Source organism: Triturus cristatus, chromosome 4_1 (genome assembly GCF_964204655.1).
Source record: "Triturus cristatus chromosome 4_1, aTriCri1.1, whole genome shotgun sequence".
Lineage (NCBI taxonomy): Eukaryota > Metazoa > Chordata > Amphibia > Caudata > Salamandridae > Triturus > Triturus cristatus.
The window spans coordinates 630,444,998-630,467,523 of record NC_140585.1 but is presented as its reverse complement, the minus strand read 5'-3'; the positions used below and the strand labels follow the sequence as shown (position 1 = coordinate 630,467,523).

At 41.4% G+C, this 22,526-nt stretch overlaps 1 protein-coding gene across 3 annotated transcripts in view; it reads left to right on the top strand.

Moving 5' to 3' along the window:
- NAV3 (neuron navigator 3) overlaps positions 1–22,526 on the top strand; it is a 1,112,283-nt gene that overhangs the window by 862,930 nt on the left and 226,827 nt on the right. For all 3 annotated transcript variants that reach the window (XM_085653004.1, XM_085653005.1, XM_085653006.1), the window contains exons 19-21: positions 6,433–6,621; positions 8,223–8,275; positions 15,615–15,638. In XM_085653004.1, coding sequence (XP_085509130.1) covers positions 6,433–6,621; positions 8,223–8,275; positions 15,615–15,638 — 266 coding nt within the window. The remainder of the gene's footprint in view (positions 1–6,432; positions 6,622–8,222; positions 8,276–15,614; positions 15,639–22,526) is intronic.

Genomic DNA, 22,526 nt, shown 5'->3' with positions numbered 1-22,526 from the left:
CTTGATTCCCCAGTGTTCTACCATATCTTCTCTACAGAATCCAAATGAATAACTCGAGCTCTCAGATTCCTTTTTGAAAACAAGCTATGTTATTTTGAATGCCATGTTATTGAAATAGGAGTTGTTCAATTTAAAGCTGAAGCAAACGAGCATTGATGTGTTATGGAGCAGGCTGAAGTCAATAGTATCATTATGGAGGACAAAGCAGCCGTGGCTCCCACAGGTAAATGCTGTGAGGCGGTGCGAGGGAGGGTCGGGTAGGGGGATAGTGGATTCTGACATACAACAGCACTTTGAAAACTAACTAAATAAATAAAGAAATGTACTTTTATTGCACTCGTTGCATCGCTGAAGTCTGCGATGCGATGAGCGCAAGGAAAGTGCTTTTATTCATCTATTTAGTTAGTTTTAAAAGTGCCGTCGTATGTCAGACTCCACTAGGCACCCGTCTGGCCTCACAGCTCCACAGCATTTATCTGTGCGTGCCGCGACTGAGACAAAGTACTTATAAAAAAGAAATAGCCCACTTAAATATATAGGAGTAGAATTGCTAGAGGTGCAAGAAGATATTTGCAGATTGATCTTATATTTAAAATTAATAGAATTGCGCTGCAAGGGTAGTGAGATTCTTTAAATAGGTTGCTGCTTAGACATTTAAAAAAAAATACTTTTGCCACTTCCTTTGTCAGTAGTTTAATCTCTCTGCATACATGTGTACGGACTTCAAAATCCTTTTTTTATTGAAAATGAAATATAAAGCAAATTGTGGGACACAATAACAATATATATTGTATATGAAAAAATGTTGCTCCATAAACCTTACAAACAACTGTATTCAATGGTAATCTATGAAAACACTTAACAGGCAACTGTTTTAAGAAGAGTAAAAACTCTCAGGGTCTTTGGAATTTTCACTCACTTGCAACACTATATACAATACAATAAAATTGGTAAGGGAATGTCTTTGAGGACTCATTTGTTTCAGGAACGTTTATCAATTCATATGAGAACCATTTTCATAAACATATTTAGCCTTTTGCACAGGAAAGTGAAGGATTCTAAAGCTGCCTTCTCCGGTAGCATTTCTCACAGTGCAGGCACTTTCTGCATGATAGATGAACAGTCTTTTGCTGCTTTAGGTCATTACGATCTTGCCAGGCCACTGTTAACGGAATAAGAAATAGTGATATGTTGGTTACTATTATTTTTGTCATCCTTTGGTTATTTGTTAAATGTAGCATTCATTTTGTGGATGTTGCTGCTATTCCACTCTCTTACTGAACTATTACTTTAGGTTGATGAACAGGTAATAAGAGTACTTTTATCATTGGATAACTTCATTTGCAGCAACTTTCTTTAGAACGGAAGAGATGGGGGTGCCAGTATTTCAAGAGGATGTTGTTCCAAATTTGGGCTGCAGTTACCATGATCACTTTGTCACCCCATTTCTTTGACTTGAATTTGAAGATTGTGGTGTGCATGGTGGTGGTAGAACATAGACTCTTCATTTACTCATAATTAATTAACTTTTGTTGGATGAATATGGGGCCATTCTAGTGGGAGGCATGGTACACAATGCAGGCCACCTTGAAGTGTAGTTTTGTTCTCACTTGTGTGTAGTGAAGAAGTTATTGATATTCAGACATATGGTTACATTTATTTAGCCTGTGCAAAGGTCTGACTGCTGGGTTTAGAATATGTTGAAAATGATTGGCAGTCTAATCTGGCATGCCTAAAAATGTTATTTCTGTAATCAAGATTGGAGTGAGTGAATCTATTCAGCAGCTTTGCCATCAAGCAGAATTAGATGATGCTGGTCCTTTTTAAGCTACAGGCTGTACCCCTGTGCCACTGAGGAAATCAGACTCTAGATATATTTCTAAGTCTAAATGTAGAAAGGACCAAGCTGCTACCTGCATCGGGTCCATGTCAAAATCTGTTTGGGCTTTTATCACTTTCCATCAATGGCTTCACCAAACCCTCGTCCTTCACCTCTGTGTCATTGACAAGTCCATCTTCAGCCACAGCCTAAAATCTCCTGCTTCTCAAAATGTTTCTAAGTGTGAAGGGGACTGGGATGATTCTGGTCATGTTCAAGATTAACTTTCACCTTAGTGCCAATCAACTGCAACCAGATGACCATGTTTGGCACGTAATGCTTTTTGGCGCTATTTCGAACCTTTAAATTGCAAATTCATGATTCCAGTTCAAATTTTGGGATTTTTTTAGTTTTTGAGTCATTTTATTTATTAAAGTTTACCCTATTTTTCTGAATTGGTTTGGGGTTTTTCTTGTGTTGTTTTGGCTTTATGAGGATTTGAGTACTGCATAAGTTTTACTCAATGCCTCTAAGCTGTCTGCTCTGTACCATAGTAACCAGGGTGTTGAGCTGAGGATAATTTTGTGACTTTAGTGGTTCATGCTGACAAAGATTATGGTTATTATTTGGGATGGGTACTCACCCCCTTGAACTAATACCCCAATTTCCCCCAATAATACAGCAAGATTCTGAAATTTGTGAATTGGAAATGGAAAAGTATCCAAAGGGTTTTTCCATAAGATTGTATCCCATATATTCAGATTGTTATTCAACACCAAAAGTTCAGCCTCAACTGGGTTTAATTTTAAGGAGATGGTAGACATCCAAGGCTGCACGTTTTGGAAGGCATTTGTGGTGTTTCTTATGGAACATCTTTTGGTAGGGAGTGGTCAATGATATATTGAGTGTTGGCTTCAGAAGAATAAGGACTACATTTTTGAGGAAAGAATGCTTGGGAAGGAACATAAAGATTCGAAATTCAATCAATCAATCAATCAGGGGAATTGTGCTACTCGTGAGGGTCTCAAGGCGCTAAGGGGGTCCCCAGATCTGTTTAGCTGACTACAGATTAAGGTTATAATGGGGACTTGGTTCGCCCACCCCAGTCGGCCCACCCCAGTTAACCGACTTGAAAGTAAATTTAAATGCCACATCTGGACTGCATGTGTTCTGTCTGGTGAAAAGGGGAAGAGCCAACCAAGGGCCTTAACTTTAATATGTAATTTGTTCAAATGTTTAAGACTAGATCATTGTAGAAGCTATCAAATTCTGCACTAATGTCTAATAATAGTATGACTCCAATTCTGCCACTGTCTACTACCTTCCTAAGATCATTGATAGCTGGTACTATGACTGATTCTGACCCCACCTGTGGCCTGACACCAGCTTGTGCCAGATTTAGCCGATTGGATATTTTGACCATGCATTGTAATTGTAGTGTTAATGCTTTCTTTAAGAGTTTTGAAAGATATGAAATTAATGAGATTGGTTTAGAATTGGCAGGGTCCTTACATCTAAGAAGAGTTTCATCAATAGTGGTTGAACAATGAATTGTAAATTCTGTGGGAATGTAATCTGTCATGAGGGATACATTTAGTACTTCTCTGGTTAATGGTGCCCCTGCATGTTTATTGTGTGTAGGGAGATTCCTGGTCAGATGTCCAAAGATGAAATTGATATCTTGCTATTATCAATTAGTTCTAACACTTGTGTTATAAGACGTTGTTGTAAGTCAATGAACAGAGAAGCATTATAAATGTGTTTTTTTAAAATGGGGTTAACATGGGCAAATTTCGACCATGTTTCCTTGAGTGTACTGCAAGCAGGTTTTAGTCCGTTCCTGAGAGGCAGTTATAGCACACTTCAATGCGATGGTATCAATTAAATATTTTTAAAGAGACTTGTCTGAGGCATTAGCTATGAGCTGGAAAGATATTGACTGACTAAGATCCAACTAAAATGCAGCATTTTGGTAGTGTGCAGCTGTCTGATTTACAATTTGATGTAAAAAGAAGCCAAGTTGAGTCAATCATTATATTGATATATGAAGACCAGGTGAAAACATTTTTTAGTCTCTAGTTAAGCGGCAGATGAATTGATTCATAGATGACCATAAACCAAAACACTGACCAAAAAAATAACAATAGTCACATACAATTCTCTCACTTGGTCTTTAGAAATAAAAATAATCGTTTACAAATATGAACTCACCCACGCTGATTTCTCTACTGATTTAGATTGAGTAGCAACTTCCCAGCAAAATGTCATTCACCATATAAAAAAAAATCAATATGCAGATAAACATTGAACCAGAGAATCTTTTTGAATGATGCAAGTAGTTCAGTGTTCCCCATCATTTCATATTTTACTCACCCGATTTATTTGACATAAAATTTTCTGAAAGCAAACTTTTACATTGGCTGTCAAGCAATTAGCCGTTTTATTTTTAATTTATTTTATTTTATGTTTTATTTTTCCCAACAGATCAGTGCACACAGCAATTGCATTTATTCATCTTAAAAATAGTCTGATATGCAATAGTGGTACACCATTATGTAAGAAATAACTCACCAGACAACCAGTAATCCATCACTTATGCCAGATTAATTCTCTGAGGAATTTCATTGTCTTTCTTTTTCTATTCCCTCCGGCTCCTCTCAAATACTGCATGTCAAAAGTCCAAAAGCTTATGTTCTCATTATAATTTTACAGGGATGTGCATCCTAAATCTAGACAAATGTGTTTTAACTACTCCGTGTTCTCCAATATTTTAGTGAGTGTCTGTTCTTAATAGTTCATCCCATGAAGGGATGATAATTTATTTCCACTCCTTAGAAGTAGTGAATCGATCCACAAAATAATTGTGATTGTATCTGGGAATATTCTCTGGTCAAGGCACTTCCCCAATAATAAAATACACATCCAATAGTCTTTGTTCTTGGGCATACAGCAGACATGTATTCTCTCAGGTTCATCACTAGCCCATTATGGGTAAAAATGAACTTCTGACTTTACCTTCAACTAACTTTGTATTTTTGCGGGTGCATAGGAGAGTTCATAAATTAGGCAGTAGTACTGAAACTAATATTTGAGTATGTTAGAAGTGGCATACATTAAACAAGTTCTTCTTATCTATTTTTATAATTTATTAGTGCTGCAAGCAATTATATCCATCATTCTTCATGTAATGTCTAATAATCTATACATTGTGGTAGAGTCTGTAACAGTACTGTTTAAATAGAGCTTAACTTCCAAAGTGGGGGGACATGTCCTTGCACATGCCTCTGAAGATGAGAAACATCATATGTGCCGATAATTCAGGAACCCATGTTTAGTGATTGTGAACTGTTTTAGAAAATCCGTAAATGATTACATCCCTGATTTATTCAATAGTTGATGCCTGTACTGCAGTTTGCCCTCGATCCACATACTCTCTTCTGTTACTTTGACTATAGGTCTGAGAAGGATCCTCTTTTTCTCCTTTTTTGTTCCCTTTGAGGCATCTGGAATATGAGCAGGTTGGATTTCATAAAGTATGATGGAGGTGGAATTTCAAATAGAACAGACACTACACTTGCACATGTTGGCAGCTTAATAGTTTTTAGCTAAGGTTCAGTATTACGTATAGTTATATGAAATCTTTCAAATATCATTCAGCTTCATGTTAATTGCAGGCCTGTATGAGTTCCAAATATTTGCAAGATAATTTTAGAGAAATTTAAAGGAACATAAAAATGCTTTCAACAAAATTCACCCTAATACAACAAAATTATTCAAACCACTGCTCTGATGTTATTCTCATTGAGTGGACATGCTTACCTGATCATCTCTATTTACCCATTAGTTTTTGGTTTTATTAGAACTAAACAAATGTACTTAAGGCCACCCCACCCCACTTTGTGACCAATAAAAATTGATCGCAAATGACAACTTAAAATGGGATTTTAGTGAAGGTAGACAATATTCTTGGATGGAAAGGCATAAGGTGTAAAGACAGAATTGTCAGTGAAGATGGTGAAAAAAGTCTAAGTCCATGTTCCACAGAGTTTTCAGTCTCCTGTCACTTGCTCATGCAAGGTGAAACAAGTTATTGGTGTTTGTTTACTAGGGATGATGGACATTGTTAGACAGTTAGAGCAATTGACGGAATCCCATTTAGCGTGCATCCATATCACCTTAACCGGCAGATTGTCCAGTTGCTCAGATATTTGTCATCCATAAAAGTGTATCTTTTGGATCGCCTAGTTTGTATTTATCAGTTTCATTAGAGAGGGCATTGGTGAAATGAGTAAACCCATTATTGGCCTAAATCCTATTGAATGTATTCAATCATAGGGGCTAAAAGGAGCTGTCAATGATTCCTAATCTAGCTAATGTCCCTGGACATCAACAAGTGATATTGAACCACTTTCAGCAAGGGGCAAATGCTGTTAAATTCTGAAAAAGGGCAAAAGTGTGAAATATAAAAAAAATTCACACAACATTGAAAGACTCAATAAGCTCTTTTTCTTTACACATCTTTGGAGCCCAGATATATTGATTTACATTTTATGAACTGAAATGTCATTCAATAATATCCTGAATTATGTAAACATTTTGGAATTTTATTACAGTGAGCCCCACCAGTCTGTCTCAGTTTAACCTTCCTGGACCCAGCATGATGCGTTCCAACAGCATCCCTGCGCAAGACTCCTCATTTGAACTGTATGAAGATTCTCATCTGGGCGGCAGTGCCACCTCCTTGGATGAGCAGCCCAGAGCCATCAGCCATTCTGGGTCTTTCAGAGACAGCATGGAAGAAGGTAAGCATAACTTGTACACTAAACTTAAAAAGGGCAATTGGCATAATGCTAATTGTTGGTTTTATGAGGTATATAGGTAGCCGGTGGCATCTGTTAAGAGACCAATGCGGGAAACACATGATAAATATGTTCTTTGGAATGTTTAAATCCATCATCCTTTGAATAGTACAGTAATAACAATAACCATTTTTTGGTTGCTCCTTATAGCCACAGTTCTCACTATTTGAAGTAGTGTAAATGACACATTATATTATTATGCAATGTTAATGATGTGTAATACATCAAGTTCAGAAGGTAAAATACTGAGTTGCCTCTGCTGTGGTTGAACACAAACATCAGATGTTAGCAGCGGGTGTTTTATTTACTGAGCACTCCAGCATGCCTAATGGCAAATAGGAATTTCACAAAACATCATGCACCATGATAACACCCTGTTTGAGCAAACCCTATTTTTATATTATGGACTTTCGTGACAGTAAATTTGTCTGCAGTAGCTCATATAATTATATAAATGCTGCATGCTGAAGCAATATAATGATAAAGTCATGGCTTCATTCCTTTATTTATCGTCTTCTGTACAGCATCTTGAGTGGCAGCAGGTATCTAAGTATTTCCCCATTGTTAGACCCCATGTGAAATACAGTAGAAGGACTGTTCAAGGTTTACCTCTGTTCAGAATCCCATTCTAAAAATTTTTTTTTTTTAAATGGCCACCCTTGTGTGCATACATGAGTGTACACATTTGCAGCCGTTTTTTAAAGTATATATAATAAAGTTTACAAAAAACAATTATATATGGATGGCTATACATGCCCTTTTATTTGCGTACACACACGGACCTCTTTAAAAGTTTTTATAATAAAATTTAACAAAAAAATTCAAAGATGGCTGCCTGTTCTTGCTCCCACTTGCGTAGGGGGTGATGATGCAATGCAAATTGAGGGTGATGGCCTCCAGCAGTGTCTGGGGATCTGCCATGGCCCTCAAAAAGTAAAAAAAAAGAAAATCGAAGGAGAGAAAAGTATTCTTTCAAAAAAGTTCCTTGGCCCACCAGTTCCTTGCTGAAAGGGATGGGGATATTTTCTGTGAGGATGACAACATTGTGCCCGGCCAATGGGCAGAATGCAATCATTCAGGCGGAAAGGATCAAGTGATCTAAGTGGTTTCAGCCATGCCTCTTTCTTTTCGCCGTGACAGGCAGAAGCAAAATATAAATTCCATTGAAGCAAACCAGTAGCTGAATGGGGCTGACTGAAAGCCCTTATACTTAAGTATATTATATGCATTTATTGTGAACTCAAAAGGTCTTGTCAACCACCAAGCATAAAAGGAGTTAATTTATGATATATTAATATACTTTAGTGAGCAAGATGAAACATGTTCACAGGTCCATTGTTTCGTTTGAAACTTTCTGTTGGATGGGTTCTGGGATCACTTTGATTAAACTAGAACACATGGGGTTTTATTGTTATGATTTCCTAAGCAGGTTCATGGTAATCACACATCAGAAAAGTACATTATTACTCTTTCTGTATTGTTAAACTGTTCTGACTCAATGCTAAACTCACTACTCAAATTAAAAACCTCTCTCTCCTTCATAGTGCATGGATCCTCCCTATCACTGGTTTCCAGCACTTCTTCTCTCTACTCAACTGTAAGTACTTTTGTTTGAAATGGGCATTTTAAAAGGCAATTACATGTTTAAATGATACTGCATTCTTGAGTGTTTGATGCAACCACTTTGCTTGCGAAATCTAATCCATGTTTAGAAACAAAAAAGCCCTGCGGCATTATAAGTGATTGGCTAACACAAGTATCACAATAGAGTTACTGTTGGGGATACACATTTTTCACACATTTTGCTTTTCTCATTTTCAATGTTTGCTAATTTAATAGCTAGACAATCAATTTGTGGGCACTAATTAACAATGCTTTAAGATGGTTCTACCTTTTTGAAACTTTCCCTCTGCCCAACCCTCTTTCCAGAAAGAGCTGCATTGTATGCATGGGATTTTATCGGGTCTTATTGACACGTCATTAGCAATGCATATTTCTTTCAGTAAATAATGCACAAGAACGCTGTGACCAAACATAAGTACTGATTAGCATTTAATCATTTACCCATTATATATGTTGGTATCAAAGTTACAGCTATATCCACCATTATTATGTGTTACTATGATTTAATCTTGAATTATGATGGGTAAATTCATATTTTCATGTAATTCCCTGAATCACAAATATATTTAATGTATTATGTGAAACTCACTGTTAGGTGGATAATTTCCATTTGTTATATTGTTGATACTATGTCAAAAAAACAAAAGGGGAAAAAAAACTAGGGGTGGGCAAATGTGCAATTTGTTGCTCACTTAATATAGGTAATCTATGTTAAAATGTGTATATTGTGCAATAGGGTTTTTGTTCAGAGGAAATTGGATACTAGAGCAAACCTCACATACAAATATCACATGTGATACTGGTGGACATTGACTCGATCATAAAGTGTCTTATGGCTGCAGCTATGGCTGGTATATGCTAAAATAATGTCTTCCACTAGCTGCTAAAATGCATCCACTCTTTTCCCCCACAAAACGTCTCATTGCTTTTGATTTGTATTATTCAATCACATTTCAAAGAGAAGAAAATAAATCCTATAATTTCCACCGGTTTCAACCACAATATAAAAACAAGCAGTAGCAAAGTTTATAGGTCTGGCTCTAATGTAGTTACCAATGGAAACCGCATTTGTGAATACCTTAAATGAAGTGTGTTGGCTCATTAAATCCTGCCATTAACTGGGGAAAAATCTATAGGAAATAAACATAAATGATGAATCAATAGGACAGACAGAGAGAGGACAGAACAATAGTGAAGTCAGGAAAACACACATGCCCATACCAAAACAGTTAAAAAAGAGTGTTTTCATGAAGAAACAAATAATAAAGGATTGCTTTCTGACAAGAATGCATGCATAATGTGAATAATTTAATTGGTAATGCTTCAGTGAACTTTTAATACTTAACATAGCCCCTTAAGCATTGCAAAGCAAGCATAATTTAGGAAGTGGAATAATACACCAAACAGACCTTAGCATCAGGTGAGAGGAGTGCACTTCTCTTTGTGGAGGCAAAGCACATTCTATGTATATTTTAAAGAATTCATAACGAAAGATCTAGCGGACCGTTGTGCTATCAAGCCAGATCTAACAGTATCAAGCAGTGTGGTTTAAAACCATGGTCAGTGAATGGTGGTCTACACCACATAATAGATTTTCTTTCCTTAACTTAAACCATGCATATTCCACCCAAAGATTTTGAAGGACAGGTTATAGAACCATGGTGAAATCCTATTTTAACTTCAATGCATTAAAAAAATTTAATCATGGAGAAAAGAACTGAACGCAATCTGTAGACAGAGAGAATTGATCTTTCAAATAGGGTACCAGGAGGGAGACTGCGATAGAGAAAGAGAGAGAAAGAGACAGGAAGTAGATTAGGAGAGAATCAAAGCATGGGGGCACAACACAGTAGAATTAGGAGATTAAGGGAAACCATGTGGGTCAGTTAAAAAATGGGAAAGAAGATAGAGATGAACAGATGATAGATAAGGGGAAGGTGAGTGAGACAGGATGGCAAAGAGAAAGAGTGCCAAGGAAGTGAATTTATTTTACTCAAGTAAATAAGTTGATTTAAATTAATTTACGCTCAAACAGAACATTTCCCAGTTTTCTTCTGAAGAGCAATAATGATTCAGAAAGTCTGATTTTGCTAGGGAAAGGTGCTTCATGGGAATTAATGTGGTTTCAGGAGTGCTAGCCAGGAAAGAATCTTTGTAGTCAGCTTTGGATAAAACCAAACATAGTACTATCTGTCAGAAGTCTATAGACAAGAGTAATGTTTTGAGCTTCTTGATTTTATGCAAAGTGGCACAGGCTTCAGATGTAGTTTGTTCAACATGGTAGGCAAAAGTCAAATGGGAGTCTATCCAGAAACCCTGGGATTTCAATTCCTTGGCTGTAATAGGTGAGGTACCTTCACACCTAAGATTAGGAAGCCACTGTTTGTTAGATTTAGACTCCAGTTCCTTCTCAATTAGAATTAATTCAGTTTCAGCAGAACTTAGTTTGAGAATTATTTTGAGGCATCATAGAGGCCATATGTTATTCAAAATGTTATAAACTCTAATGCAGAGAATATCATTGTTTAGTTACCAAAGAATCCAGAACCTTTATCTAGATTGACTTCTCCCCAATAAACTAGTTTTCTTGATAATGTAAAGCATGATAATGTGTAATATTCCCCCAGATGTGCCAACATAGCCAGTCCATTTTGTGGTTTCTACAGGAGCAGTAGGAGGCTCTTGTCTGCAAAGATAGTACTTTGTCCGGCTGGGTTGGTGGTAGAATGAATGATCAACTAAGTGCACCATGTAATGGACACAATTTGTACATCCCAATGTGTCTTCTTAGTCATTATTACTCAAGAATATGTTCACATTTGGACATCGTATACTCTGATATGTGATTTTTAGGTCTCGTGAGCCAAAGGCTCGAAGAGACATTTTATAACTGGGCATTTTCAAAGTGCTGCCGTGGCCTAAAGCTACAGTGCACGTGAACGTGCACGCGCGCAGCCGCCAATCACTGCTGCGCGCGCACCACTCGCGTGCTTGCCACACAGCGCTCCCGTCCAAGCGATCGCGATCACTTGCTTTGATCGCGATCGCTATTACTTTCGTTTTCGGCCGCGCGGCCGAATGCTTGTTTCCCTCTGTTGTGGTGGGATCCATCTCAGCACTAATGACTGGGACTTGGCGATTGGCCTTACAGAGATCCAAGAATAATGACTCTAAGGGAGGTGATGAGGAGGAGCAAGGGCATCAGTTGTTAGGTTATTGCATAGCTGATGCTGAGAGTGTTTGTGGTGGATGGCTGGGTGGAGGGAGAGAAATGCCCAGCATATTGCACTCAGGAAAGATCTCCTCACAGGGGTTCAAACATGGAACAATCTTTGTCAATGAAAGCCTTTGGGGGAAATTCATTACATTTGTGATGTATTTGTCGTAGACAGCTAGGGAACAAAGGCAACTACTTCTACAGATTGTCTTTTAATAATTTAGGAATCCCAAGTGTATTGTCCCTTTAAGCATCGAGCTCTGTATTTGTTACGATGATTTTTCTCTGTCGCTTCACATTTTAGTTACAATCTTCCTACGTCTGTTCTGTACTGTTGAAGCTTTTTTTGATAGATCAAGCAACGAACGCCAAGCAAAATCAGCCAAAAACGTTCAAAGCAGCTTCACGCTGGAGGAGGCCACGCCTAAAACCGGGCAAAGGGGGATTGCTTACATGTCCGGCAGCTCACCCAGCTCTGAGTGCAGCTCTGTACCCTGTCGCCCAGTGGGGAAATATCCACTACAACACCCCTGTCAACAATGACCGCAGCAACGGTACTTGACTCAAAGTAGACCAATTCGAGGGCTATTTTATTTTAAATATTCCTGGTTTAACTCCTTTCCCTGAAAATATTGCTGCTCGCTTCAGTGACAACACCCAAGTTTCAAAAATCTGCGCAGGCGCGGCTCTTCACATGTACCGTAAGGGCCAGCTCAAATGCCAATCCCTCTCAGGAACCTACTTATAAGTTAGTGTAGCAGGCAGGGCTTTAAGTGTGATGGAAAACTGTAGGGGCGTAGTCGATGTAATAAGGGCGTGGCTTAAAACACGTAAACTGAAAATCTGTGCTTAGCATCGTGTGCCGTCTGATTGGTATTTGGCTGCTTCTGTCATTGCATCCATGTATATATTTTACGTAAGTAACTTAACACTTAGCCAGGACCATTGGCTTTGTCAATGGTTGTTAGTTGCGTAAGATAAATAAGCAACAAATATGGCTTCTGTATAGCATATTGAGAATGCTTCGGTTCTGACATGATGAGACTGTGAAAGAACTTAACGAGCCTCTTTGAAGTGACATCAAAGGCAATGAAGGGTGGCACTGCTGCAGAGTTAAGATTTATTTTTTTCACCGAGAGTGAGGGCAAAAATGGAGAGCCCGATCTGGACCCGTCTCAGCACCATATTTTTAGAACTGCAGGTGCTCCGCACCGGCAGGACCCGGCCCACTTAAATCCCAGGTGCAGCTGAACGGAGGTCTCGGTGAGTGGGGGCCCTGTGCGCCTCAATTATGGACGTCTTTCTACAAAATATAGTCGAAGGGCAGTTGAGCTTATTTCCCTTACCTACTTTATGATACATTGCCCCCTTGTTACGGTGCTGAATTCCACGGAATCTGCCCTAATGTGCTCTTAATACCTCCCAGTCTCCTCCCGCCAACTCAGAACCTTCCAGTCTTACATAAGAGCGAAGACGCTAAACAGAATCTCAAGCATCCACTCTGCTTCCACTTTCTATTTAATCAGGTAAACCGTAAACGTGTCCTGGTCTGGGCAATTAAGACTTGCCTGGCACAACAGTTACTCCATCTCGTCCAGTCAAAGTCAACTAGAAATGCGCGCCGTCTAAATATGCCACCAAACCCTATTTAGCGTGCTCATTAACAGCTCTCTGTCCACGCTCCAGCACCAGATGCACATTAAAAGGAAGGCTCGTGTTGCCGCAGACTGAACGTTTCCTTAACTTTAGACTGCGAATTGTACATTTAAAAACAAATACATTTTATTGCATGCATTTAACAGTGGCCCTCTTTGTCTCACGTGACGAGGTAAATCAACAGTTGTGCAAAACCAAGGAAGGCACCAGTGCCAAGCAAGGTTATAGTGGGAGCACTCAGCTAATAGGTTGCATTCTGTACCTATTTGAGGAAAACGTATCCATTATTCTTGTCTTCGAATTTCCCTTGTGCTGCATGAGCTAAAAATATCCTGCTGGCACTAGAGACGCGCTGTAGGCAGGATCATTAAGAATCTACTGTGTGAAGAATGGCTGCACCTTGCATTGTGCAGTCGTCCCTGTATCTATTATGTGACACCAAGAGACAGAGAGAGAGAGAGAGAGAGAGAGAGAGAGATAGATAGAGATTTACAACATCTGACGTCTGCTTTTGGATAAGAGCTGCAATCATTAAAGAAAAGTAAGCGAGGCCTTTTTATCTTTACACGTGTTGCAAAGTCATGTTGAGACAACTGGAAACAAGCATTGGCATAGCCAATAGGTCTCGCTTTTGGGACCTTATAAGTGTTTAGCCATGCAACAGTTGATGTTGTTGCACCAAGGATTTTGTGCTGCATAACTAAATACTTATAAGGTTCCGAAAGCGAGACCTATTGGCTATGCCAATGCTTGTTTACACCTGTCCACTGTATGAGTACCTCTCCCATAAAGGAGTTTGAGATTACTTAAGAAAATGAAGACTTAAATTGTTTCCTATAAACACATGTTGGCAAATGAAAGAGATACAAATATTAAAGTAATTGTCACTAAAAAGAACCTGGACCTTGGTTAACGAGGAAAAATAAGCAAAGAGTAATATCTATTAAGTGTTCAAATTCGCCAAATCTACATAAATGAGATATTGACCACCCCTTTACAGGGAAGAAAATCTTGCTAAAGAACTTTTGTATATATGACAGTATAAACTATGTATAAGTAATCCAATGCCTTAGTAAAAATTATTGTGCTGGCATCACAGAAGGACTGGTGAAGATTTTCTGGAATTAACATTGCTCAAACCTTCATGATAAAAATAAGATTTCATGTCACTTGTCATTTCTAAGAGGAAAGACTGTTTTACACCTAATAAAATTATAGGTGTTAGAAACTAATCATCAAAAAAAAGAGGGGTTACACAAAAGCATTTTAGGAGAAGAAGCAAGATGAATTGATCTTTTGTACTGATTGTACAAGAGGAGATGCAATGAGGAATGACATCATGTAATTGACTTTCTGTGAGGATTGTATAATCTAAAGTATAAAGAAAAAAGATGTCACAAATGATCATGCAATTAAAACGGTCCAAATTGATGATTTAGGATTGATCATAAGGAGTACATAGTTGAATCATTCAAGTCGGTATAAGTATAGTGGATATGTGTAAAATGTTGAAGCAATGAGTGTGGACCAAGCTTGGTCTAATGGAAGTAGGGGGCATAAATAAAGAAGACAGAATAGAATAGGTGCTGCATGCCCCCTACTAGGAAGACACTGATATTATGTGGTTTGAGCCTAAAGGTAAGGGATAATTCTGAACTACATGGGTATATAAAAAAAAATTGAACGTCATCTTTTTAAACTTATAGATTGAAAGACAGAAGATCCTTGACAAATGTTTAAATAGTTACCTTGATGAATTGGTTATTTTGTTTAAAAATGGTAAAACATCAAGAACACCTACAAAGTAAGAACAAAATGATTCATTGAAAAGCAAGTAATATTTCCCTGGGCATGTGCACACGTGGTAGTGTTGGAAATCTTCTTCAGCTAAATAACAGTATAATTTAAGGAGAAGGGTAAAGCTCCCACATAACTTGACACACCAAAAACTTAAATTTGTGAGATATTATGGACATGTATTGATTTGGACAATATGTGAGCACAGCTTTCACCAAGACCGTTTTCTTTTAATTGCATTTTTAAATTAGCTATTTAGGCCAATTAACAAAGGTATTTACAGCCATAAACATAATTTTGCAAACAGATGTACTTTAATAGTGCCTGCCAGGAATTCCTGATGTAATGTAATGTAATGATGTAAGGACTGAATGTGTTGCCTACCTCTCTAGCATGACCACCTTGCTTGTAAAATGGAGCAACAACTCTGCAGTGTCGAACTCCAGTTACAAGCAGTCGCCTGGCAGAAAAATCGGCAGGCGCAATCCGATATTTTACCTTTTAATTTTGCTTCTAAATCCAACGGGGAATCTGAAAAGGATTTGTTTTTAAGAGTGCCAGTCAGTTTCCTGCCTCGCACCGTCATTAGCTGCCCTTTATTCAGTGTTATCATTAAGTCTTCATGTCTTATTTTTCATTGCAGGCAGAAGAAAAGGCCCATTCAGAGGTAAGAATTACACAGCTAATCTATTCTCGTAAATGAAATTTGATTGTATCTGTTTGTTGAGCACTAGGTTCAATCCTGACAGGAAATTGCTGCCAGTATGCGAATACGAGTTTCTGTCCTGAATTGTCGCATTCTGTATCACAAAAGCATTAGCTGATTATGTTCCATTGAAGGCTTTTGCTTCGTTTGGTTTTTAGAATGATTAATTCGATTATTGTTAAACCAGTTTACTGTTTTTGGTTTATTGCCATGAATATTTTCCCTAATCTTTGTTACTTGTAAACCGCATTTATATGTAAAATACACCATGTGCATGCATATTTTGGCAGATGATTTGTAGGAAATATTTGCCAGTTGTTTACTTTACAGCCTGAATTAGTTGTCACTGTCTCTAATCCTCTATGTGAGCCCGAACAAAGGAGTATTTTCACTGACGCATGTGAAGCCATAGATGTCAAATTCTATCAGAAAAGTTTTGATGGTATACTAATGTAAAACAAAATAGTTGCTCTCACAGGTTGGAGAACAATGTTCGTTACAATTATCTTGCTCACTCTTAAGTTACGTTTAGTACTCTCACAACATATAAAATGCAAGATGCACACATTTTTCAGTGGCATATTATTCTTGTGTCAACCTTTACCATAGAAATCCAACTCCAAAAGGCCTTTGCAAGCAACGCCTGCGCACGACTGCTCCTGTGGCTAAATCCTGAACCTCAATGCTAGGAAGTTTGCCATTCGATTTTGTCTTTTTTACAGCAAAATACTACAATTTACAACATTTAGAACCACTATTGTGCCTCTATTACCACCGACCCTCCATAGATGAAAACACCTGGGCCCTCGTTACAAGTGGCCTATAAAATATAACTTTTCTTACCCACCCCAAATGTACCATTGTCAGGGTTACTCGTAGCTTAGGAAATAATGAGTTTCAGGGACTCTGTCTTACTGTGCTTTTTTCTGCATGTTTTCCCCTGTTATTCCACCAGGAGACTTCAAATGCTTGCAGCAGGTGGAATCTCCGGATGAAACACAATAGAGCTTTGGTGTTCCTCAGGGTAAACAATGTTTACACCGCATGCAACACAACGCATTCCATTACAACGCTAGTCAGAACAACGACTTACTCTAGGGGTCAGAAGGTGTTGGATTTAAAATCCAAAACCTTCCCTACTGTTGCACAGACTGGACTTTGAATAGTAAATGACACTATCCAACATCCAGCGCCCCCCTAGAGCAAACCGTTGTTCCGACTTGCGTTGTAATGGCATGCATTAAAAAAGCATGCGATGTAACGTGCCATATTCTTCCTGAAAACTTAAATTCCAACATGTCCGGTAACTCTCATAAAGCTTTACTTCATGATGGTGTTCATGGGTGATTTGAGAACAACGTTCTACTTGAGCTAAAAACGTGCCTAGTCCATTTGTGTTACCCTCCTAAACTTGTCTGAGAGTGCTTTAAATGTCGCATCTTAAAATGACACCATTAGGAGAGTGGCAGTTTATAGCAGCTTTTTTCTCTTTGTTTTTGAAGTGCTCTGGGGCACCTTATGTAATAGCGCACCCCAACTTGCTGTGTGTGATTGTTTCAAAATTTGATAGTCTTGAGACAGAAAAATAACGCAACGCCAGTTTGTAAGAGTGTAAGTTTAAAGCAAAACGTAATCGAAAGTGATCTATTTAAAAGAGCTGTGTCAAAACTACGTAGGCATACAGATTGTCTTGGCTAAGCAGCACACTTTCCGCCTATCTTTTTGATTGAATTACTAAATGGTGCAATCTTATTGGTTTTCCTCAACTTAATCCCGCCTCCTGACGGCCATGTCGTCATTTTTTTTCTTCCATAGCTATAGGCCCCTTTACTTTTAAAACAGTTTTGTTCCCCTGCCTCCCCCTTCCCTCCGGCAGTCCGTCACTTCTCTGCCCACCACAACCCCCCACCCACTCCTGTTCCTGCCTTCTTGGACGTCCGCATGTTTTTTTTACAATGCAATAGGACTCGCGTAAATACGAGTCCTATTGCATTTGTAAATGCTTTCTTTCCCCTCTGATTGGCTGGCTGCATTCGCACTCTATTTTGCCTGACCTGTCCCTCTCGCATGCGTGCTATGCTATACATCCAGTATACAATGTAACACTTGAATTCGTACTGTGCAGCACAGCACACTGGTCAGGGGTGTGTTAGAAACTCATTTAGAGGTGGGTGGCGCGGTATTTAAAATCCGTTTTGTTTTGCTTCCTGCAATCAAGATCTCAGCCTCTGCGGTGCCGACACACAGCTGGGCCCAAGCAGGGCGGCGGGCCATAAAAATGCGGACGGTGGCTAAAACATAGGATAACTGCAGCGGCCGGAAAAGTGGTGGTTTATGGAGCTCAACTGCAGTGCCCAGAGAGGGCTGCTGCTAGTAGCTGAGCAAGCCTACCGGCACAGAGGCGACCCAGACAGCCTATCGGCCCGTGTACGGAGCTGCTCTCGCCGGCCAACCTGCCCGGAATGTGTGGACTGACTCACATGGATTCAGTCACCACCGCAGGTAAGTAATTTGGCGCATTAGGGTTGGTGTGAAGGGCACAGAAGCTGCTCTGTCACCGGGGATCTGAGTTTGTCCACTGTGACCGTCGTCAGGGAATCGATTTTTGCATGTAGTTATTCTTGGAGTCACTTATAGTTTTGTTTTCACAATGTAATAAGAACGCAAGTTTCCGACGTCATGTGGAGCTTCTCTGCCTTTTTGAAAGGCTGTTTTTTTCTACATTTCTTTGTGTGGGGGGGAAAGTGACACGCTGTGGAGAGTTTATCCTTGACCCCTAGCTGTTCACACAGACCTTTCTCTCCCGCTCGCACACTCTGTCAAGAGAGAAGCAGAGAGATGCAGGGTAGAAGTGTTATCACCGATTGTCCACCAAGAGGAGCTTGCAGCACACAGGAAAGTTCATCGCGGCGTGGACTTTTTAAACACCCTGCAAGTCTCTTTATTCCATGAGAGTGCGCCGGACCCAGGGCCAAGTCAGCACATACAACACTTGACAGTACAGCTTTGCATATGTGGAGCTGACTCTTGGTCATTAGGAAGGAAGTACGTCAGGATAATTTCCTATTTCATAAAAGTCTTTTATATTCCACAACATTCTATGCTTAATATGATTAGAATGCAGCTTTTAATCGAATGTCTAAATGGTTTCATCTTTTTTTTGTCCATTAATGTAGCTGGCCTTCATGTGTTTCTCCCCAAAAGAATAGGCGTGGTGACGTCTCACATAATATCATTTTGTCCAGGGAAAATTGAGTTTATGCGGACGCAGCTTCACACTGCAGTGTCTGAGCAGTTGTTGGGCAGGGGTGTGAGCAGCTCAGATTATGCAGAGGAACAGTAGATATAACAAGTATTCGCAAAGCCAAAAGCTCTCCCCTCTGGGACAGCTTTTAAATTTAGCAACCAAGTGGGGGTGGCTAACGGGGGAGGAGGGTTGGATAACTGACTGATTTTAAAAAAGCACTAGAAAGCGGACTGTGCTGAATGCTTCACAGTGCTTTTAGGTCCAGATTGCAGAGAGGGGTGGGGGTGAGGAAGGAGGAAGGAAAAGAGTACAAGGGAGGGAAATGGGAAACGAGACAGTGGGAAGAAGGAAAAAGCAAGAAAGAGGACAAAAGGGAAGAATGAGAGATAGAACATAAACCACGTATTTGCAAAACTGTATTTGGAGAGGATTAGTTGTGAGTTACTACTTTTTACCAGGTTAGTGCCCTTCCATTTCTGGTGCTTTACAACAGTGTTGAGCTCTTATTAGAGTTTCACATTTCTCAAATTGTCATAATTACTCATATTTACATATTTCCCTCATATTTATTGCTTAATTTTGCTTGCAAGAAAATGTCACTCATAGTTGTTGAATGTCACTCATAATTACACTGAAATTTTGAAAATGTCACACATAAGCAGTCTGAAACCTTTTTGCGGCGATTTTTTTGGGCGATGGAGGAAAGCACCCGACAATGGCCCAGGGCGGGCTACCTGGTCTTGGACCTGGAGAAAGCCTTTGATTGCCTGGAATGGGGATACCTGGTGTCGACGCTGTCGCGCTTCGGATTGGGGCTTGGCATTCTTCAGCTAGCGGCTCTTTTGTACAAAGGACCTACGGTGCGCGTGCGCACCGGCCCATATGTCTCGGACCCCATCAAAGTTGGCCGAGGTACCAGGCAGGGGTGTCCGTTGTCACCCCTCCTGTTTGTGCTTGCAATGGAGCCGTTGGCGGCGATGCTCCGTAGGGATCATGCGGATGGCATCCCGCTGGGGGACGCAACTCACCAGGTGTCCCTTTATGCGGACGACCTGCTAGTTTATGTCCGGGACGTGTCTTCTAACCCTGCGGGGCTGGACCGTATCCTGTACACCTTTGAACAGCTCTCAGGCCACCGAGTCAACGCCGCCAAATCCTGTCTGTACGCCTTCAGGGATGACGTCCAAGACCCAGACTACCACCTTGGCGGAGTGGGGGTACAATGGCAGCCGGACACCTTTCGCTATCTGGGTGTCCAGATATATCGCCGCCCGGCGGATCTGGTGGAGGGTAACCTGGGGCGCACTGTGACAGCGATCCGGGCCCAGATGGCGTTCTGGAGCACGCTTGCCCTTTCGGTGACTGGCCGCATAGCGCTTGTTAAAATGGTAGTACTGCCCCGTCTGCTGTACTATTTTGCCAACCTCCCGGTGTACATACCGGTGTCTTTCTTCACGCCCTTCACGCGCTCCCTCCGCGACTTCATATGGGGAACGGCGCACCACAGGGTCGCGCTGCCGAAACTGTGTCTTCCCTTGGGCCAGGGCGGGCTCGGGATGCCATGTCTTGAGCATTACTATCTGGCAGCGCAGCTGCAATGGGTGGCCCGCTGGTTGGCTGACAGATGCCGTGAGGACACGGCGACGGTGGAGAACCCGCCGCTGGCATTAACTGAGCTCCTCAGAATTTTTCATCCGACGACGGGCGCACTAAAGCCCGAACCGTTGTTAGTGGTGGCATGTAAATGCTACTGTAGAAGTCTCCGGCTGACACGGGCCAGTCTCCCATATGCCCCGGCTATTCCCCTGGAGGGTTCCCCTTGCGGGTGAGGCACGCTTGGAGCGGCAGAATTGAGGGATTGGCACGCGGTTGATATCCACACACTGGAGGACCTATACCATGAGGGGGTCTTCTGCCGTTCGCGACCCTTGCGGAAGAGACGGGGCTGGCGCAGGGCCAGTTTCTCCGTTACTGGGCTCTGATAGAGACGCTGGTGGGTCACTGGGGGGACTTGCGGGAAGAACCGGAGCAGCACTTAGTGCTGCAATACCTCCATGTCATGGGCCGAGGGGGACATCTAATCAAATGGTTTGCCGCGGCCTTGCGGATCCATGCGGCGCCGAACCTAGGGGCACTGCGCTAGAAATGGGAGGGGGATCTTGTCCTCCCTATGGTAGATAAAGAATGGGAGAGGGGGCTGCAGGGGCCGAGGAGGGTACCTCGAAATATGAGATTTCGCCAAATACAGTTTTTTGTCCTGCACAGGGCCTACCTTACGCCGGCTGCAATTAACAAGTATTTTCATCGCATAGACGCATGCTGCCCCTGTTGTGCGGTGGTTGACGCCGACCTGCTTCACATGCTGTGGGGCTGCCCAGCACTGCAGATATACTGGCAATCGGTGCATGGGGAGCTCCGCAGGTGTACGGGCCGGGAAATTCCATCTGAGTGGCCCACTTACTTGCTACATCTCTTTCACCGGCTGCCCCCGGCTAAGGTGGCCTCTCGTTTTCTCGATCTGGAGATCATAGTGGCAAAGCGACTTATCACAAAACGCTGGAAGGCAGATACTGCGCCACAAGTGCGAGCATGGCGTAGTTCTTTTCTGGTGTGGTCGAAGGCGGAGGAGGTGGCACTTCGGCGGGAGGCGACACTGGGCCTTAGAGTGACGCCCATCGCATCCCAATGGGGGGAGATGCTGCTGTCCCTGCTGCGATCGGAGGAGGTGGCCCCGGGGGGGGACAGTGCTGCGCTGTAGGAGCTACACTAGGCGATGGGGAGCTGTTCGCCTGGCCGAGATGCTGCGCTGGTGGGTACGGCAGGCTTAATGGCGAGGACAGTGCATGCCGCAGCCTGGATATCAGTGCTTGAACCATTCCTGGTGGTGGGGGCTGGGGAGGATGGAGCCTGACGGGAGAGGGGTCAGAGGGGAGGGGCCGTCTAGACTAGACATTGCGAGCTGCTGTTGGAAGTTGTTTTAGGTGCTAGGCTGTTGAAGAGACAGCTACCCAGTCACAGAATGGGGAGTTTAGCACTGTTTGTATAACTGTTTGGGGATGCACTGGAAATAGCACGCAATTGGCACGGGAGATGGTGAGCGGACGCTCTCCACAAGGACTGCGGCCACAGCATCACGCATGGAGATGGATTTACTCATAGCCTCGCAGGTTGTACCTTCGGACACTGCTTCTTACCATTCAGTTAATGTAACGCAACCAGATTGCCTAAGTTGTGCACCGAGACCTAGCCAAGTGATGTATGTTACGATGCTCTCTGATTCAGTATGATGTAATGTGTGATTCAACCTGCAAACTCAATAAACAGATTTCTAAATAAAAAAGCAGTCTGAAACCTTGGCAGCTATGCGTGTATGTGGTTCCCAGGGCTGTCAATCTTGTAGCATGCGAAAGCGCTACGAATGACGGCCCTGGGCTTCATTTTTGGCCAGCCCCGCGCAGTGCTGCTAAAATGCAGCAGTGACGCGCGCCACCACCACGCGCTCCTTTGACTAAGTGAATTCTCGGCAGCCAGGGGAGTGCTGGGCAATTTGCAGAATCCCTTCGATTGGGGCCCTGCCATCACTGTGGAGTCTACAGGAGAGG